Raw genomic sequence first — 14,812 nt, forward strand, 5'->3', positions numbered from 1 at the left:
AAAGGCACTCATTTCTCCTGTAGCCTCCCAGTGTGGGCAGGGACTCATGTTCCTCACATTCTCTTTATTAAACAAAACCAAACAAATTAATTGCTATTTAAAACATGATTTTTTTTTTTTGCTTACCCTAAGTAGATTTTAGGATATAAAATCCATAGTGAAGTTTGTTTAAAAAAAAAAAGAAGAAGAAGAAGGAATTGTCTTTTAATGTTGAGTAACAACGCCATGGATTCCTTATGTTTCTATAGCCTGGCAAGTAGAGGCACTAAGAGCCCTTCTTCTGGAATTACTTTCTAAGGATATATATGGAGAGACACACACACACACACACACACAGAGAGAGAGAGAGAGAGAGAGAGAGAGAGAGAGAGAGAGAGAGAGAGAGAGAGAGAGACAGAGACAGAGACAGAGACAGAGACAGAGAGAGACAGGGAGGGGGGTCCTTGGAAGATAGAAATGGGAGAGAAGGAATATGTACACAAGAGTGGCTGAGAATATTCATTTCACTGTCCACCATCCTGTGGGAAAGAATGCTTACTGCTCCTAAGCTCTGAGTTCCCCTCTTCAGGTTTCTCACAGTTACTGCCTAGGCATCACTAGTCCATATTCACATCACCATGGGAACCAGCGCTGGGAAAAATGGCACACAAGTGTAGGTTCTTTGGCTACCTCTGGCCCTGTAAGGATAAAGTTCTCATCTCTGACCCTAGAGTCCCATGCTCTCGTACAGCATCTATTGTTGCAGCCCAGCCTGTTAAAGGTAGAATTAAAGTCTCAAAGCTTCCACAATTCTTAACAACAGTTTCTATGAGATCATCATGTTGATCAGAAAGTGCCCACTTAGCCAGTTTTTCCAAAGTTATCTTGTGCTTTCTCTTTCCTTAAGGTTTATTCTTTATCTACCTCAAAAGACTCAAAACTTCAGTGTGCCAAAATATGGTACAAGAAGGGCCTGGGGAGACAGTCCAATGGTTAAGAGCACTTGCTGCTCTTGAAGAGGACCCAAGTTCAATTCCTAGAACCCACATGATATTTCACAACTTCTGCAGCTTCAGTTTGGAGAACCCACTACCCTCTTCTAGCTTATTCAGGCACTGCATGCACATAGTATACACATACAATATCATGGGAGATATTCATACATATAAAATAAAAACAAACCTTCAATAGAAAAATATGGCACAAGAAAAAGACATTGCAAGCCACTATCAAACTCTTCAACAATGTTGCCTTTTCCAGTGAACTCCAGGTAGGTGTAAAGACTTTCAGTAGGTGTCTACGACAGAGGAGGCAGAGCCCTGGACATCAATGGAGTTCCTGATGGATTTGGGCAAAGAAACCAAATGGCATCAGGTAGCTTTAGGCAGGTGAGGAATGCAGAGGAAGTACAGGCCCCAGTCCAACAGCCACAGGAATCAAGTTTCTGGCCAAGTTTCACTGGACTGAAGGTATCCAAAAGTTTCATGCTCACAAACCAGCAAGTGTGATGCTGATGACTGACAGTGTTCCACAGCTGCTGGGCCAGGCAGAAATGGCACCAGATGTCTCTACCTCATGCCACGTGGATTAGGTAAACTAGGACAGTACCTATGACCTGAGGGAGAATCAAACATCACACAACAGGGGTGGCCATGACACACATACAATACTCATGATGACTACAGCCAAGATGATGGATGGATCATTTATGAAAATGATTATTCATTTAAATGGACTGAACATTTCATGGCAGAATTGTGTGTTTATACTTTATTTCCAATGCCAGAAACCAAAGGCTAGAGGAATTCTCTTAATTCCAGGACTTTCAATTCACAGATCCAAGAAAGAAGTATCAGTAAGACACTGTCAATCATTTCTACAAATTCTTCCAGGTGAATATGCAATTGGATTAGCCATGTCTCATATTCCCAGAGACAATAAATCCTTTGGAAATACCTTAAAGTCTAATTGCAAATAGCAAAAGAAAGCTGACTACGGAATATGTTGTACTTGACATACATTTTATGTAGTATGTCCAATGTTTCAGATGCACCCTCTAAGGTCTCATCTCTGTGCATACATGAAAAACAACAAAGATAACCTAGCCTTTATTACCTTGCCTTAGTAAGGCTTGTGGATAAAAGCCATTTATAAACACTCAATAGTAACTTCCTTCCATTAAGAATAGTAATTTCTTTCCATCTGGCCTCAAAAGGTCCCTGTGTGTTTTCAGACACATCCCAGGGACCACCACAAATAGCTGGCTCTCAGGACAGCATTTTTTTCCCTTTACTTTGTTTCCATGAAATGAATTCCAAGGATATGACATATTTGGTGACAATACTTTGTGTAATAGTCACTCATGTCATTGACACTTTGTGAGATAGTTACTTGTGTCATTGATATTTTATATGATAGTAACTTGTCTCGCTGATACTTTGTGTGATAGTCACTTGTCTCATTGATACTTTGTGTGTAGTCACTTGTGTCATTGAGACTTTGTGTGATGCTTACTTATCTCATTGCTCTGACAAAATACCCAAAGGGGCAACTAAGGAAGGAAGGGTTAGTTTGGTTCATGGTTCAAGAGACTAGTCCATCACGTTAGAGAAATCATGGTGGCAGGACCTGAGGCCACTGGTCACATGCTGCATCCACAGTCAGACCACAGCAAGAAATGAATAGTAGGGTCCAGTTTTCTGTTTCTCTTTTATTGAGTTCAAGACCAAAGGGTGTAGAATAGTATCACTCACAGTAGGTGGATCTTCCCACTGTAACTAAATTTAGCCTAATCCCGATGATCCCTCAAAGACATGGCAAAAGGTCCATCCCATAAATGAGACTAGATCCCATCAAGTGGACACTTAAATTTAAGCCCCACACTTGAGTATACGGACATTTTACTTACAGCATACATATTATTCCTTTTAATCCTCTGTAAAACTTTTTTTAAAAAAAAATCATATCAGAGAATTTTATACTAATAGGAAACCGTCACTTTGATCAGTGACAAGAACTTTGATTCCAGAGTCATCTGTGGGTTTCTTCAGAATAATAATAGGAAATAAACTTATCATATACCCTCCTGCAAGCCCTCTGGTCTCAGTAAAACACCAACCTATCCAAACAATGGACGAAGAGAGATGTTTTGCCATGTTTACCGCAAGCTGGGGCTGGTTGTGCTAGCTACAGCACAGCACCAGAAGGAGCACATATAGATGCCATCACTTCATGAGAGACTGCTAGTTTGACATAACAGGAAAAATACCCAGACCATGACAACAAAGACCGGGCAGTTTGGGGACACACATCTGCTGTGAGCTGCAAAGGGGCCAGATGGAAAAATAATTTCAGCACACACTGGCTTGCTGGTGGGGGGGCAACGGCATCACTTACACAAAGGTTACAGCATATTTAGCTGAGATTGATTTTGACTGAGGAGCTGCTCACTTGCTGGATGGTACATATTGCTATTAGCATTTAGCCATCGGATCTTCCCTTCTCAAGTGTGTATTTTGTAAGAGGAATGAGAAGAAATTCAAATGCTTTCGTGTCTCTCTTTTGTTTTATGTTGTTGAGACAGGGCCTTTTGCAGCCCTTGATCATAGTATGGCTGCCAAGGCTAGTTTTGAACTCTTGCTACTCGTGCCTCTACCTCCCTTGTGTTTGGGATTGCAGGTCTGTGCCACCATGTTTGGCACTTACGCTTTAAAAAAATCTCCAGAACCCAAGCAAATAATTGTAAGCTGAATGTGGCAAGGAATGCCACAGCCTCTTGAGGTGGAGATAGGAAAGTTAGAAGTTCAAGGCCATTCTTTGCTATGTAGAGAAGCCTGAGATCTACCTATGCTACATGAGACCCTGATTCAAACAGCTAAAATCAAATGGAGTAAAATTAGCCACAAAGTGACCTATCATCTTCAGCCATACATAGTTTAGCAACAAATATTAGTTTTTCCTTTTCTTATCAATATGATTCTGAAATGCTGACTTTGAATAAATAGTGGGGAGAGGATAGGCAAATGGATAGCATAAACTAGAACAACACAAAGCATGGGCCACTGTGACTCCTCAAATGCTGGGATGCTTTATCCATGGACTCCCCTCCCAGTCCTGTCAGTGACAGCCAACAGGAATCTTCCCTTGCATTTGATCCCCAGGAATCTATAGATGATGCCACCTCCCCTCTCATCCAAACATATGCCCAGATACTCAACAGGAGGGAAGCGATAGGAAAGGAAGGGGCAGGGCATGACAGAACCGTGAAATACACTGTGGGCTTATGCTCCAGGAATGACTAAGGATGAAAAAGCCTGTCAACCCTTGGCACATGTGGAACACAACAGTGCCAGGTGTTTGATGCGGGACAAACATCTGGCTGGGTAGTTATATATATTATTCTTCCTCCAGATGTTGAAATATTATAAATATTAGGGATAGGCAAAAAGTTATTTTGGGAATTTGAAAATGGGAGGTGATAGTAAGAAGAGACTAATAATAGGAGGGCTACAGGATGTTTCAGAGAACATTAATGGGGGGGGGGTGCTAAATCTTTGTCACTTCAACTTTGGAGGTCTGTCATAGAGTCCCTAAGCAGCAGGAACTCCCAGCAGTTCTCACAAACATCTTTCTCCTGTGAAGTTCTTTTTAGATCGTCATCATCCCTAATTTGTATATAATCATGTGTCCAAGTTTGTGTGTTTGTGTGTAAATGTGTGAATGGGGGGTCAACATTGGGTGTCTTCCTTGATCACTTTTCCATCTTAATTTTTGAAGCAGGATCTTCCACTACCCACGGAGCTCATCGTCTGGCTGGCCTGGCTGGCGGGCAGGCTCCCAGAACCCGTCTGTCTCTACCTCCCCCAATGCTGGGAGTCTGCGTGGAACCATTACATCTGACTTTTTCATGCACATGAGGGATCCAAACTCAGGTTCACTGTGTTTGCACAGCAAACACTTTACTGACTGATCGGTCTCCCTAGACCCTCATATTCAACCTAAAACACTTGCAGACAAGGAAGTCAGAACACATTGTGGTCCCACTGGTTCAGATTACAATTAATCAAAGTAGGAGACACACCCACCTACATCCTGAAAGACCCACTGATCCCCACCCAGGGGAATGCCAACAACAGCACCGTATGCTTTATTTATGTACAGGTGCACAAATTCATCACTGCTCCGTGTTTCACATTCAAACCTCACCAGTGTGACTGGAGTCAAGCGTCTCTACTTCCCCCACTAAATAGGAAAATGACATTCGTTTTGAAAGCTTACTGGAAAAAGTTCATATTGATTAAGATATATCACTAATATAGCAACATATATTTATATATATAAAACAAACATATGTACATATATGCGTACATATATACATATGAATATGTCTGATAAAGGTGTGTGTATGTGTTTTATTTTCTGTGCTTTTCTGGGGGCTTAAAATACAGTTTTCTCCTCGATACAATGGTCTCAGGCTCAACTCTAGTTGGATATAATCCCTGAGGAACTGTCTTCTACTGCAGACACTGAATGATTTAAAAATCTAAGGACAAACAATATTAACAGGTACCACCAAGTCCCTGAAATATAGTATTCTATATTTCCTAGTTTACGGTATCATTTTCTAAACAGCTGGAGGTGCACATTAAAGTCTCCAGATGAAGCCTGAACCACAGCTTTGCCAGAGGCAAGTTTTTATATTGCCTGTGGAAATACCAAACACAGATAGAACAATGACCTTAAGGCAGTGTTCGGAAAGCTCAGAGTTGCCACAAAATGACTTGTCTTCTTATACTCAGTTTTGGTGTTTTCAGACTGAAATTACTCATCTGTGACTGGGCCATCTGCCTGGGATAATCCTCCATGGAGTCAGGAACCAGGAGTAACCAGACTATAATACAAAGTTAGGAGGCAGGGCCGTCTGCTCCTGCCCCAGTGGACCCTGAGGCTACGAGAGCCAGCCGAAGGTTGGATAGATAGTCCTTCCATTGCACCCAGTCCTGCTGAGGCCGTGTGTGGAGTCCTGCCTTGCCTGGAGGATGCTGCGGGTCATGGTTAGCCAACCCTCCCAGAGTTGAAAGCTTAGTAAGTATCTCAGCCTGCCTTCATCTGGCTGTCAACATCATGCTGCAAGCCACAGCACTCAGTAAAATCCAGCAGAGCTGGCGGCAGCGCTAGGAGCAGACAGTGCAAGCGCCTGTGCTGGGAGCTGAGCTCTGGAGTAACATGAAAGAAAAACACTGCATGGAGCAATCAGGAAGGCAGCTGGGGTTCAAGGCTGCAGTGAACACTGCTGGGCTTGCTTAGCTTTATTCCCCCCACCCCCTCTCACACCCCCACAGAAAACCTGAGAAACCAAAATTTCTCCATGGAGAACCTGCTTATCTTCACACAAGCTTGTGGGCATACAGTTATATACACATGTGCGCATGCGCGTGCACACACAGACTACATGAGAAACAGTTTTTTAAATTTATCATCTATTGTCACTATATTTTAAGTTTGTTTCTTTGCTTTCATTTCTTTTATTCCCATCAATTTAAAATGAGTCAAGGTTTAGGCTAAGAAGATCCCAAAGTCATCACCTTATTGTACAGAGCTATAATATATCCAAATCATAAAGTACAAAATACCTGGTTTTTTAGAGTGTCAATATCAGTCTACTTTCGTATACTCTCATCTTTCAATGACCACATGTGGGTGACTTTGATAAATCAGTTTTACTTTCATCCAAGTGGCTCTGAAGACCTCTGCTGTGTCAGTGACAGCACAGGCTGCAGTAACCCCAGAAACTTACCTGCCCGGATATCTTCATGTCAGCTTTCAAGCTGGGCTTGAAGGAAGCCTGCTGGGATGGTCATGTTTCCCACCACTCACCCAGCACTCACCTCGGGGGTACTGCAGAGTGCGTGGGGATGAAGGCACCGTGACAGCCTCTTGTGAGTCAGCAGAGGAGGGACTCTGGCTTGATGGGGAAGGTGAGGCAGGGGCTGCTGGCAAGCTCAGGTCCAAGGAGAGGTCAGCTCTGCCCCGGCTCACGCTCTGGCTTCTCGGCTCCTTCTCCTGTGTCTCGGCTGCCAACTGCTCCAAGTATTTGTATCTGAAAGTTAAATTCCAAAGGGTTTTCGTAAAAAGAAAGCGGAGCCCGGAGCCTGTGGCTGACGCTTGTTTATGGATGGAACACCTGCAGAGTGAGCTGGTTCCTGATGTGTGGAGGAGAGAGAGAGAGAGAGAGAGAGAGAGAGAGAGAGAGAGAGAGAGAGAGAGAGAGCGCACAGGGCTGACTGAAAGCTCAGTCAGCCAGAAGCACAGGCAAAGCCAAGATGCTAATGCTAGTGATTAAAAACCCTGTATCATTCATAAGTGAGTGAAGACAAATGTCAACATCACACAAAACCAGATCCCTGCTCACTGCTGCAGAATCTTCGTGCCCGCCTTTAGGACGCATTTCTGCAAATAATAACAATAATAAACTAGCAAATAATGACCCGCAAAAGGCTCTGGCTGGAACAGCTAAGAACTGAACCCCTGCGAAGTTCACAGCTGTGAAGTGGGAGGGTTCCTTGGTGTGGCAGAAAGAAAAAGTGCCCCCAAATACCAAAAGGGGGCTACTTGGACTGAGGCCTCTCAGAATTCCTGAACCTGCTTCAGCGCTAACAGCAATACAACTGGAATTCACTTTGTTCTCTCAGCATAGCCCATGGAAACTTTTTTATATTCTAAAATATTTCTGAGCAGGACTCAGACATCCAATAGCTCGGACCTGACGTCACATACAGTTTATTCATCAAAGTCAGTTTAAAAGAACAAAGATACATCTGTTTTGCATTGCAGGCAGGCAGAAACCCACTAACTGTTTATTAAGAACAGCTACCAATCATCTTCCTCATAGCGCACTTTATAGATCAGACCAAAATAACTTTGAAATATGTGTTTCTTCTGTGTAGATGCACAGAAATAATGTACGAGTTAAGCCGTGGCAGGTCTCCCATCTTCCCAGGCCATGCAGCAGCTTATGCAAACCCCATCACTCTGTGTCCATGCAACTTAATGCTTCCTCCCAAACAACACCTCTGCCAGCCACCAGGAGCTCCACCCAAATACTCCTCACTCACCAGGATGACAAAGGCAGGGGACATAAGTCTTTAAAGTAATTTAATATTTAAGAAGCATGTAACTGCGGCGGAGACAGCTCAGTTGGTCAAGTGCATGCCTTGCCAATACTGAGCTGAGTTTGACCCCTGGATCCACATGTAAGAACCAAATATGGTGCCATGGTCTTGTAATCTTGGTGCTGGGGAATCTGAGAGAAGCAGATCCCTGAGGCCAGCCTAGCGTATGAGGGCAGCTCAGGCCAGTCAGAGACAGTGTCTCAAAAACAAGGTGGGCAGCACTCAAGCACATCATTAGAGGTTGATCTCTGACCTGCCCACAAGTGAACATGTGCACACACAGAAACATGCACTTCTTGTCTCACCCTTTAGGAGTGTGTAGCCTCCTCTGTCACCTTCAGCCTTCTCCACCCCTCTCCCCAACATACACACAAAGGCAGGCTGCCCCTCAGACAATGCCAGCATATATTTCTTTCTCTGTGCAACCAGCTTGGATCACCACAGCTGCAAGCAATCTCAGCCTTGCCTCCGAACTCATGTCGGATATGTAGCCCATTCAGCTCCGATGGCATTTTACATTTACTGCCTGGCATATTTAGTGAGCTCTTCACATGTGTAGGTCTGTTTTCAACAAGCAGATAATACGATTTAGGAGATCAGGGAGAGCGCCATCCTTTGTTCTTTCCCTCGGCGCCTTGCCTGTGTCTGCTGATGGGAAGCAGGCAAAGCATGAAGGAAGAAAGCTGCCCAGAAGCCCTCCCACCTGCAGAGGCCCACCCACCTGCAGTCAGGAAGCCTAGGGTTGCATGCACCCCATCTCACCACCCAGTGCAATCATTTAAAAGGCCAAACTGGTCAAGTATATTTATTATAAGTGTACCAGCAATGGGACGGACATGAAAGTTTTGTTTCCAGCCAGGAGGCCAACCTACCTTCAACAACAACAACAACAATGGCTGTGGTATCGGTGTGGCAGGAACAGCTTCCCGGATAGCGGTACCTTGCCCCATACATGATCCTACCAACCCATTCCGGCCTTTTGTTTTATCTGGTTCAGCCCTACTCTTGGTCTTCCACATCATACTCTATGGGCAGCCAGGTTGGCTGTCAGGGGCTGCCAGTCAGTGGATTCAGATCAGACCAAGACTTCCTGTGTGCATGCAGGTTTCATAAAGGCCATCTCCAAAGATCTATGGCCCAGAGGAGGAGCAAAAAGACTTAAGTAGAATTGTTCCAAGGAGTGGGGATATTTACAGGGCAACAAAAGAACAGAGCTGGACAGAGTGATGTTGATCAGCAGGGTACAGCTTCAGTTTATACAGTGAGACTTCTGGTAGTGCAACCATGGGAATACACCTCACATTACCAAACCAGGCATTTAAATGGCCAAGTACATTATAGGTATATTTTATATACTCTCTCTCTCTCTCTCTCTCTCTCTCTCTCTCTCTCTATCTATCTATATATATATATATATATATTCTTTAAAATAACTTTTTAAGATTTATTTTATGTGTATGAATGCCTGGTATCTGAGGTGTATGTGTATGGGGGTGGTGGTGTGCTGTGGTCAGAAGAGAGAAATCAGGTTCCCTGGAGTTGAAGTTGGTTATGAGCCATTATGTGGATGCTGGGAACCAAGCCTGGGTCTTCTGTGGTGAAAGCGACAAGTGCTTTAAACCACTGAGCCATCTTTCCAGCCCCACCTCACACAATCTTAAGCTTAACAGGGGCTGATGCCCATGGTGGTCAGGTTCATTACTGTCTTAGCCTCAATGAGGGGAGAGATGAGAGTGGTGGGCTGGTCCACATGAATGTGACAGCTCATGGTAGTGAGAAATGCCGCAGCTTGACCACCCTCCTGACACACAGAAATTCCTGACATCCTGGCCAATGACTCTGAAAGCCATCCACTTAGGCGCCCAAACATATCCAGCATGGAGAATCACCAGCTTATAAGGTGACTGTCACATGTCCTTGATGCTTTGTGAAGCAGCACCAACCAGAAGACCACGATGAGGTTGTCACACAAAGCACTCATCCATGTCTGTGGAGCGCAGGCCCATGAACTGACCTTGCTCCTCTGCTGCGCCATTGATTCCCCCCATTTCCCTTTGCTAAGCCTCTCAGCTTTGTTTAGTCATTCATCTTTTCGTTTGTTGATTGAAGGTTTGTAGAGTGTCCATCACACCTTAAGCACTGTGGCAGGCACTAAGGCATTAATAACAAACAAGAACAATGCCCCATTCTCAGACAGTGTGTGAGGGAGTAAATAAACATTTGGAATGAACCCTGACACCCACAGGGCAGAACTAGAGTTTCAGCTTAGTCTCTCGATTGATCCCAACATACCCTGAATGAGCCAGCCCTACTCACCAGTGACTCCTCCTCCTGTCCTCCTACCCAGGTCTCTAAGCCCCCTGACCTCTCCTGTGCCTCCCAGAAGAGCTCAGCACCTTTTCTAGGGGTTGCTGACCCACCATCAGCAACTCACTTTCCAATTTTCTAGTGCATCCCCAATTTTTCCCTTCTACTTTTTTTCCTGTGGCCCCTTGTTTGCTCAGACTTGTAAACCCAAACCAAGAAAAACAGCTGGTTCAGACTATGGGGATATGTATGGCTCTGTTTGCTGGTCGGTCCCCAGATCAGCTGAGAGGTAGGATGTGGGTGGGGAAAGGCTAAACAGGGGCACAGAGGCCTCATTCTTGCACCTGCTGAGAGGACCACCTGCTGGGTAGAGGGGCATTCTGCCCTGGAAGAGGAGAAGACAAGGGCAGAGCATGAGTGGGAGAAGGGGGGTGACAACCTCCTCGACATGAGTATGCCAGAGATGATAGGCAAAAGCCCGAATGCAGAAAATAACAGTCAGGGATAGGCAGAGAGTTGTGTGGAGTCTCCGGAGCCAGCTCTGACCTTCACAAGGCACCTGACAAACATTCCCTACAAGGAGCCACTGAACCTTGCCTGTGTAGACATAGCCTGACAGAAGCTCAAAAATACAGAATCTGGAGAGAAAAATGAAACGTAAAATTTGAAATTCCTTAACCCCAGGCAAAAAAACCAACAGCAAGTAAGAGCGCAGGCATTCCCATAGTCAGAGACTGTCACTTCTCAGAGGACGAGAAGTTTCTTGTTTCTCGCCAGCACCTCTCTCTCTGAATTTACTGGCCACCACTGGTTATTAGGATGACAATAATCTAATAGAATGTTGGAAATAAACCAATGTTTTATTCATGAGGCTGACTTAAGCATCTAATTTTTTAATTGAGCACAGACAGTCTCCACTGTTGCCTGACTCAGACTGTCTTGATCTATTTAGCTGATGGTGTCTAAAACATTAGCACAATTTCACATCATATTGGCACAGGCCAGAAATGGTTATGCTCCCTGTAGGCTCCAGTACAAAAGGCATAAACTGAGCCCATCCCTCTCCCCATACTATATCGCCATCTGGTGTCAGAGTAAGTAACTGCAGCCTGTAGAGGAAAGGGGGTAAAAAGTTTTGCTGGTTGATTTCCTCGTGTCCTTCGTTTGCCTCAAACCATCACAAACTGAAAATATGAACAGTACAGTTTGTAATGGAGTTCAATTAATGGACAAACGCTGGAGAGGTGCTTCAGGAGTTAAGAGCACTGGCTGTTCTTTTAGAGAACCAAGGTTCTATTTTCAGTCCCTACATGGCAGCTCACAATAGTCTGTAACATCAGTCTCAGGGGATCTGACATCCTCTTCCAGCCTCCAAGGGCACCAGATATGCATATGGTGTAAAGATATACATGAAGGAAAACACCCATACACATAAAACAAAGGTTTTAAAAAGATTAATGGTGAAGCTGTTAGCTTGTTAGGCCATTTACTTTTTTAAAACTCTCTCTCTCTCTCTCTCTCTCTCTCTCTCTTTCTCTCTCTCTCTCTCTCTCGTGTGTGTGTGTGTGTGTGTGTGTGTGTGTGTGTGTGTGTGTGTTAAATTGCATGTGTGTGTGTGTGTGTTAAATTGCATGCATTTAGGGGTTAGTGTTCTCTCTTTCTATGATATGTGTCCCAGGAATCAAACTTAGTCCATCAGGCTTGGCAAGAAGTACCTTCCTTCACTCTCTCTATTCTATACCTTATTCATAAGTGGCCACTGTATGTGCCAAACACTGCTGGGCTCCTTGGGAATGGTAAGATGTAAGATATGAGAGCATTTCAGGAGGGAAGGAAGTGACCAGTTATAAAACTCAAGGGTCTTATGCACACTGGGGTCAGTATCCAGCATGGCATGTATGCTCAATTACTGACTGACTGTCTAAGGATCAAGTGACTTGGAAGTACATAGTAAGAATACCTAGTCCAGATTCAGGAATGCTGGTACAAGGTGTTTCAAGTATGGGTAATGGAGGTATCGCAATGTTTTGGGATCCTTTATGGATTACTTATGGAATGACAGTCTTTGAGCAGTTAGCACCTAGTGTTTATTATCACTAAGTGTCAAACAATGACAAAATCATCCACAGTGAGCACATCTGCATCACTATGACATGTGACCAGACCTAACATATGTCCAGATGATAATGATAACGTGTTCTTTTGGAGAAGGTTCTGGAGCGTAGATCTTGCCATGACAGCCTCTCTATGCCCCTTTCCATCTCTGGAACTCACTCTGTAGACCAGGCTGGCCTCGAACTCAGAAATCTGCCTGCCTCTGCCTCCCAAGTGCTGGGATTAAAGGCGTGCACCACCACTGCCCAGCCCATCTCTGATTTCTATCCATTGTCCCATCTATCATAAATCCAGTTTTCTTGGAATATAGAATAAGGACGCAGGTGTTTGTGAATGCTAGCCATGCAATGTCAAGATGCATCGAGGAATTCTGCATAGTGGGTTAACAGTGCGAGTCACGTGGCACCATTGCCAAGTGAAGAAAACAGATACATACCTTTCTCCTCTCGCTTGCCTCTGCTCCTCCCTTTTGTCTAGATATTCCCGGCTGGCAGAAAAGTACAGAACAAACAGACAGAGAATAATAGTGTTAGCGCTCAGAAGATTACAAACTAACTACTAAAAGGATATCACAAAGACCTGCTATGGCCTTAGAAAAGGCAAACCTGTCACAGTTGAATGCTAAACATTTAGAGGTTGTATTTCAGGCATGCTAAATGTAGTAGATTTTTTTTTTTCAATAAAATGGGAAGGAGGTCAGAGAAACAGGGAAATGTTGGACTCCCTCAGAAACAGCACTCGTCACTGTTTCTACACCAGGGGAGACTCCTGGGGAGTCTGGACATCGTGGTTGTCTACACCGAGTTGAGGGTACACTAATTACTGGACATAATGAGGCAACACCAGGAAGACTAAAGGAGATATAGACTGGGATGAACACAGCAAGGACACAGATGTGCACAGATGTGCCTTTCATATTAGAAACACAGGAAACTTAACACTGCACACACAAATATCTGAAGCCAGAGGATAACTACGAGATGTGCAAAAAGCATGAGGCATGTGAACAATTTACTCAGCAAGACTGAGAGGTGGGCTGCCAGAGTAATCCCCGATGCTCCACGCCCCACCCCATCCCCAGGGGAGAGAAGGTAGCGACTGGAACTCAGCTTCCATGTCCCCCAGTTTAACTCATTTTGCATTCACTTTCTCAAATACGGAATCATAGCTAGTTATTGCTATAACTAGCTGTCACCTGTGGGCATTCTGTCCCGATGAGTAGCACTCTTTGTAGGCAAAGGGGTCACTTTGCCTGGCTCTCTGTGTGCTCTTAAATGACATGTGACAGGTAATGGAAACTGTAGCAGATGGTGACAAACCATCTCTGAAGACAGGATGCTGGAGTCAGTCTATGTGCGTGTAAACTGGAGTATGACGTGATTAGACGAATATCATGACACATTCCCAGTCTGCCTTCTTATGTCACTGGGCTCCAGTGACACACATGCCAGGGATTAGAGTGTATTCCAAGGTTGCTTTTTTTTTTCTCAGACTTTTTTTCCAATGGACTCACTGGCACCCTCTCTCAATTCTGCTGCTGGGCTCCTCCAATGGATTCATTATTTTTTCCCTGTTTCGGTTATGTGTATTTCTTTGTGGCTTTTCTATATATCTTCATATAGGCTTGTCTTCTCAGTTGTTTCAAGTATAGTTTCTTTTACTCTTTTCTTTTAGTCCTACTTGTAAAATGTGTTACTGTAACATTCCGATGTAATATGTTGGGAATGCATTCTAATATAGTTTATCATATAGATCAATGATTTCCAAGGATAACTTGTAGCAGAGATGTGTTTGCCTTTTAGTCTTGGAATGCATCCACAATAGCTACTTTAAAGGCCGCCTGATAAGTTTCTGCAGATAATCAAGCAAGATCGGGTTCACCTGTGAGCTCTGAGGCACCTGATGATGTCAGTCAGCTCCAGCATCAACTCCAGTTCTCAACTGTTTCTACTGTGTATGTCTCTATCTCTATGCTCTGTGAGTGTGTGTGTGTGTGTACCCAAGGACAACCTTGGGTCTTTTCAATGAGACTCTGGATGTATACTTCATCCTTAACTTTCTGCATATTTTGAGGCAAATTCCCAGCTGCTAATTGGTGGCAAAACATGAGATTTCTCAGAGTCCATAAATCAGGAAGCATTTAATTTGTTCCAGGGTTTTGTTTTCTAAACAATTTCTGGAACTGCCTGAGAAACGTAGCAGACAAGTTGACACACCCACACAGCATTTGGTAGGCTTCT

At 44.1% G+C, this 14,812-nt stretch overlaps 1 protein-coding gene across 9 annotated transcripts in view; it reads right to left on the bottom strand.

Annotated features, from left to right (window-relative positions):
* Fhod3 (formin homology 2 domain containing 3) overlaps window positions 1-14,812 on the bottom strand; it is a 400,629-nt gene that overhangs the window by 60,304 nt on the left and 325,513 nt on the right. For all 9 annotated transcript variants that reach the window (XM_034518100.2, XM_034518098.2, XM_076912886.1 and 6 more), the window contains 2 exons: window positions 13,009-13,059; window positions 6,867-7,078 (listed from right to left, as the gene is read on the bottom strand). In XM_034518100.2, coding sequence (XP_034373991.1) covers window positions 6,867-7,078; window positions 13,009-13,059 — 263 coding nt within the window. The remainder of the gene's footprint in view (window positions 1-6,866; window positions 7,079-13,008; window positions 13,060-14,812) is intronic.

Source organism: Arvicanthis niloticus, chromosome 14, assembly GCF_011762505.2.
Source record: "Arvicanthis niloticus isolate mArvNil1 chromosome 14, mArvNil1.pat.X, whole genome shotgun sequence".
In the NCBI taxonomy this organism is placed as follows: Eukaryota; Metazoa; Chordata; class Mammalia; order Rodentia; family Muridae; genus Arvicanthis; species Arvicanthis niloticus.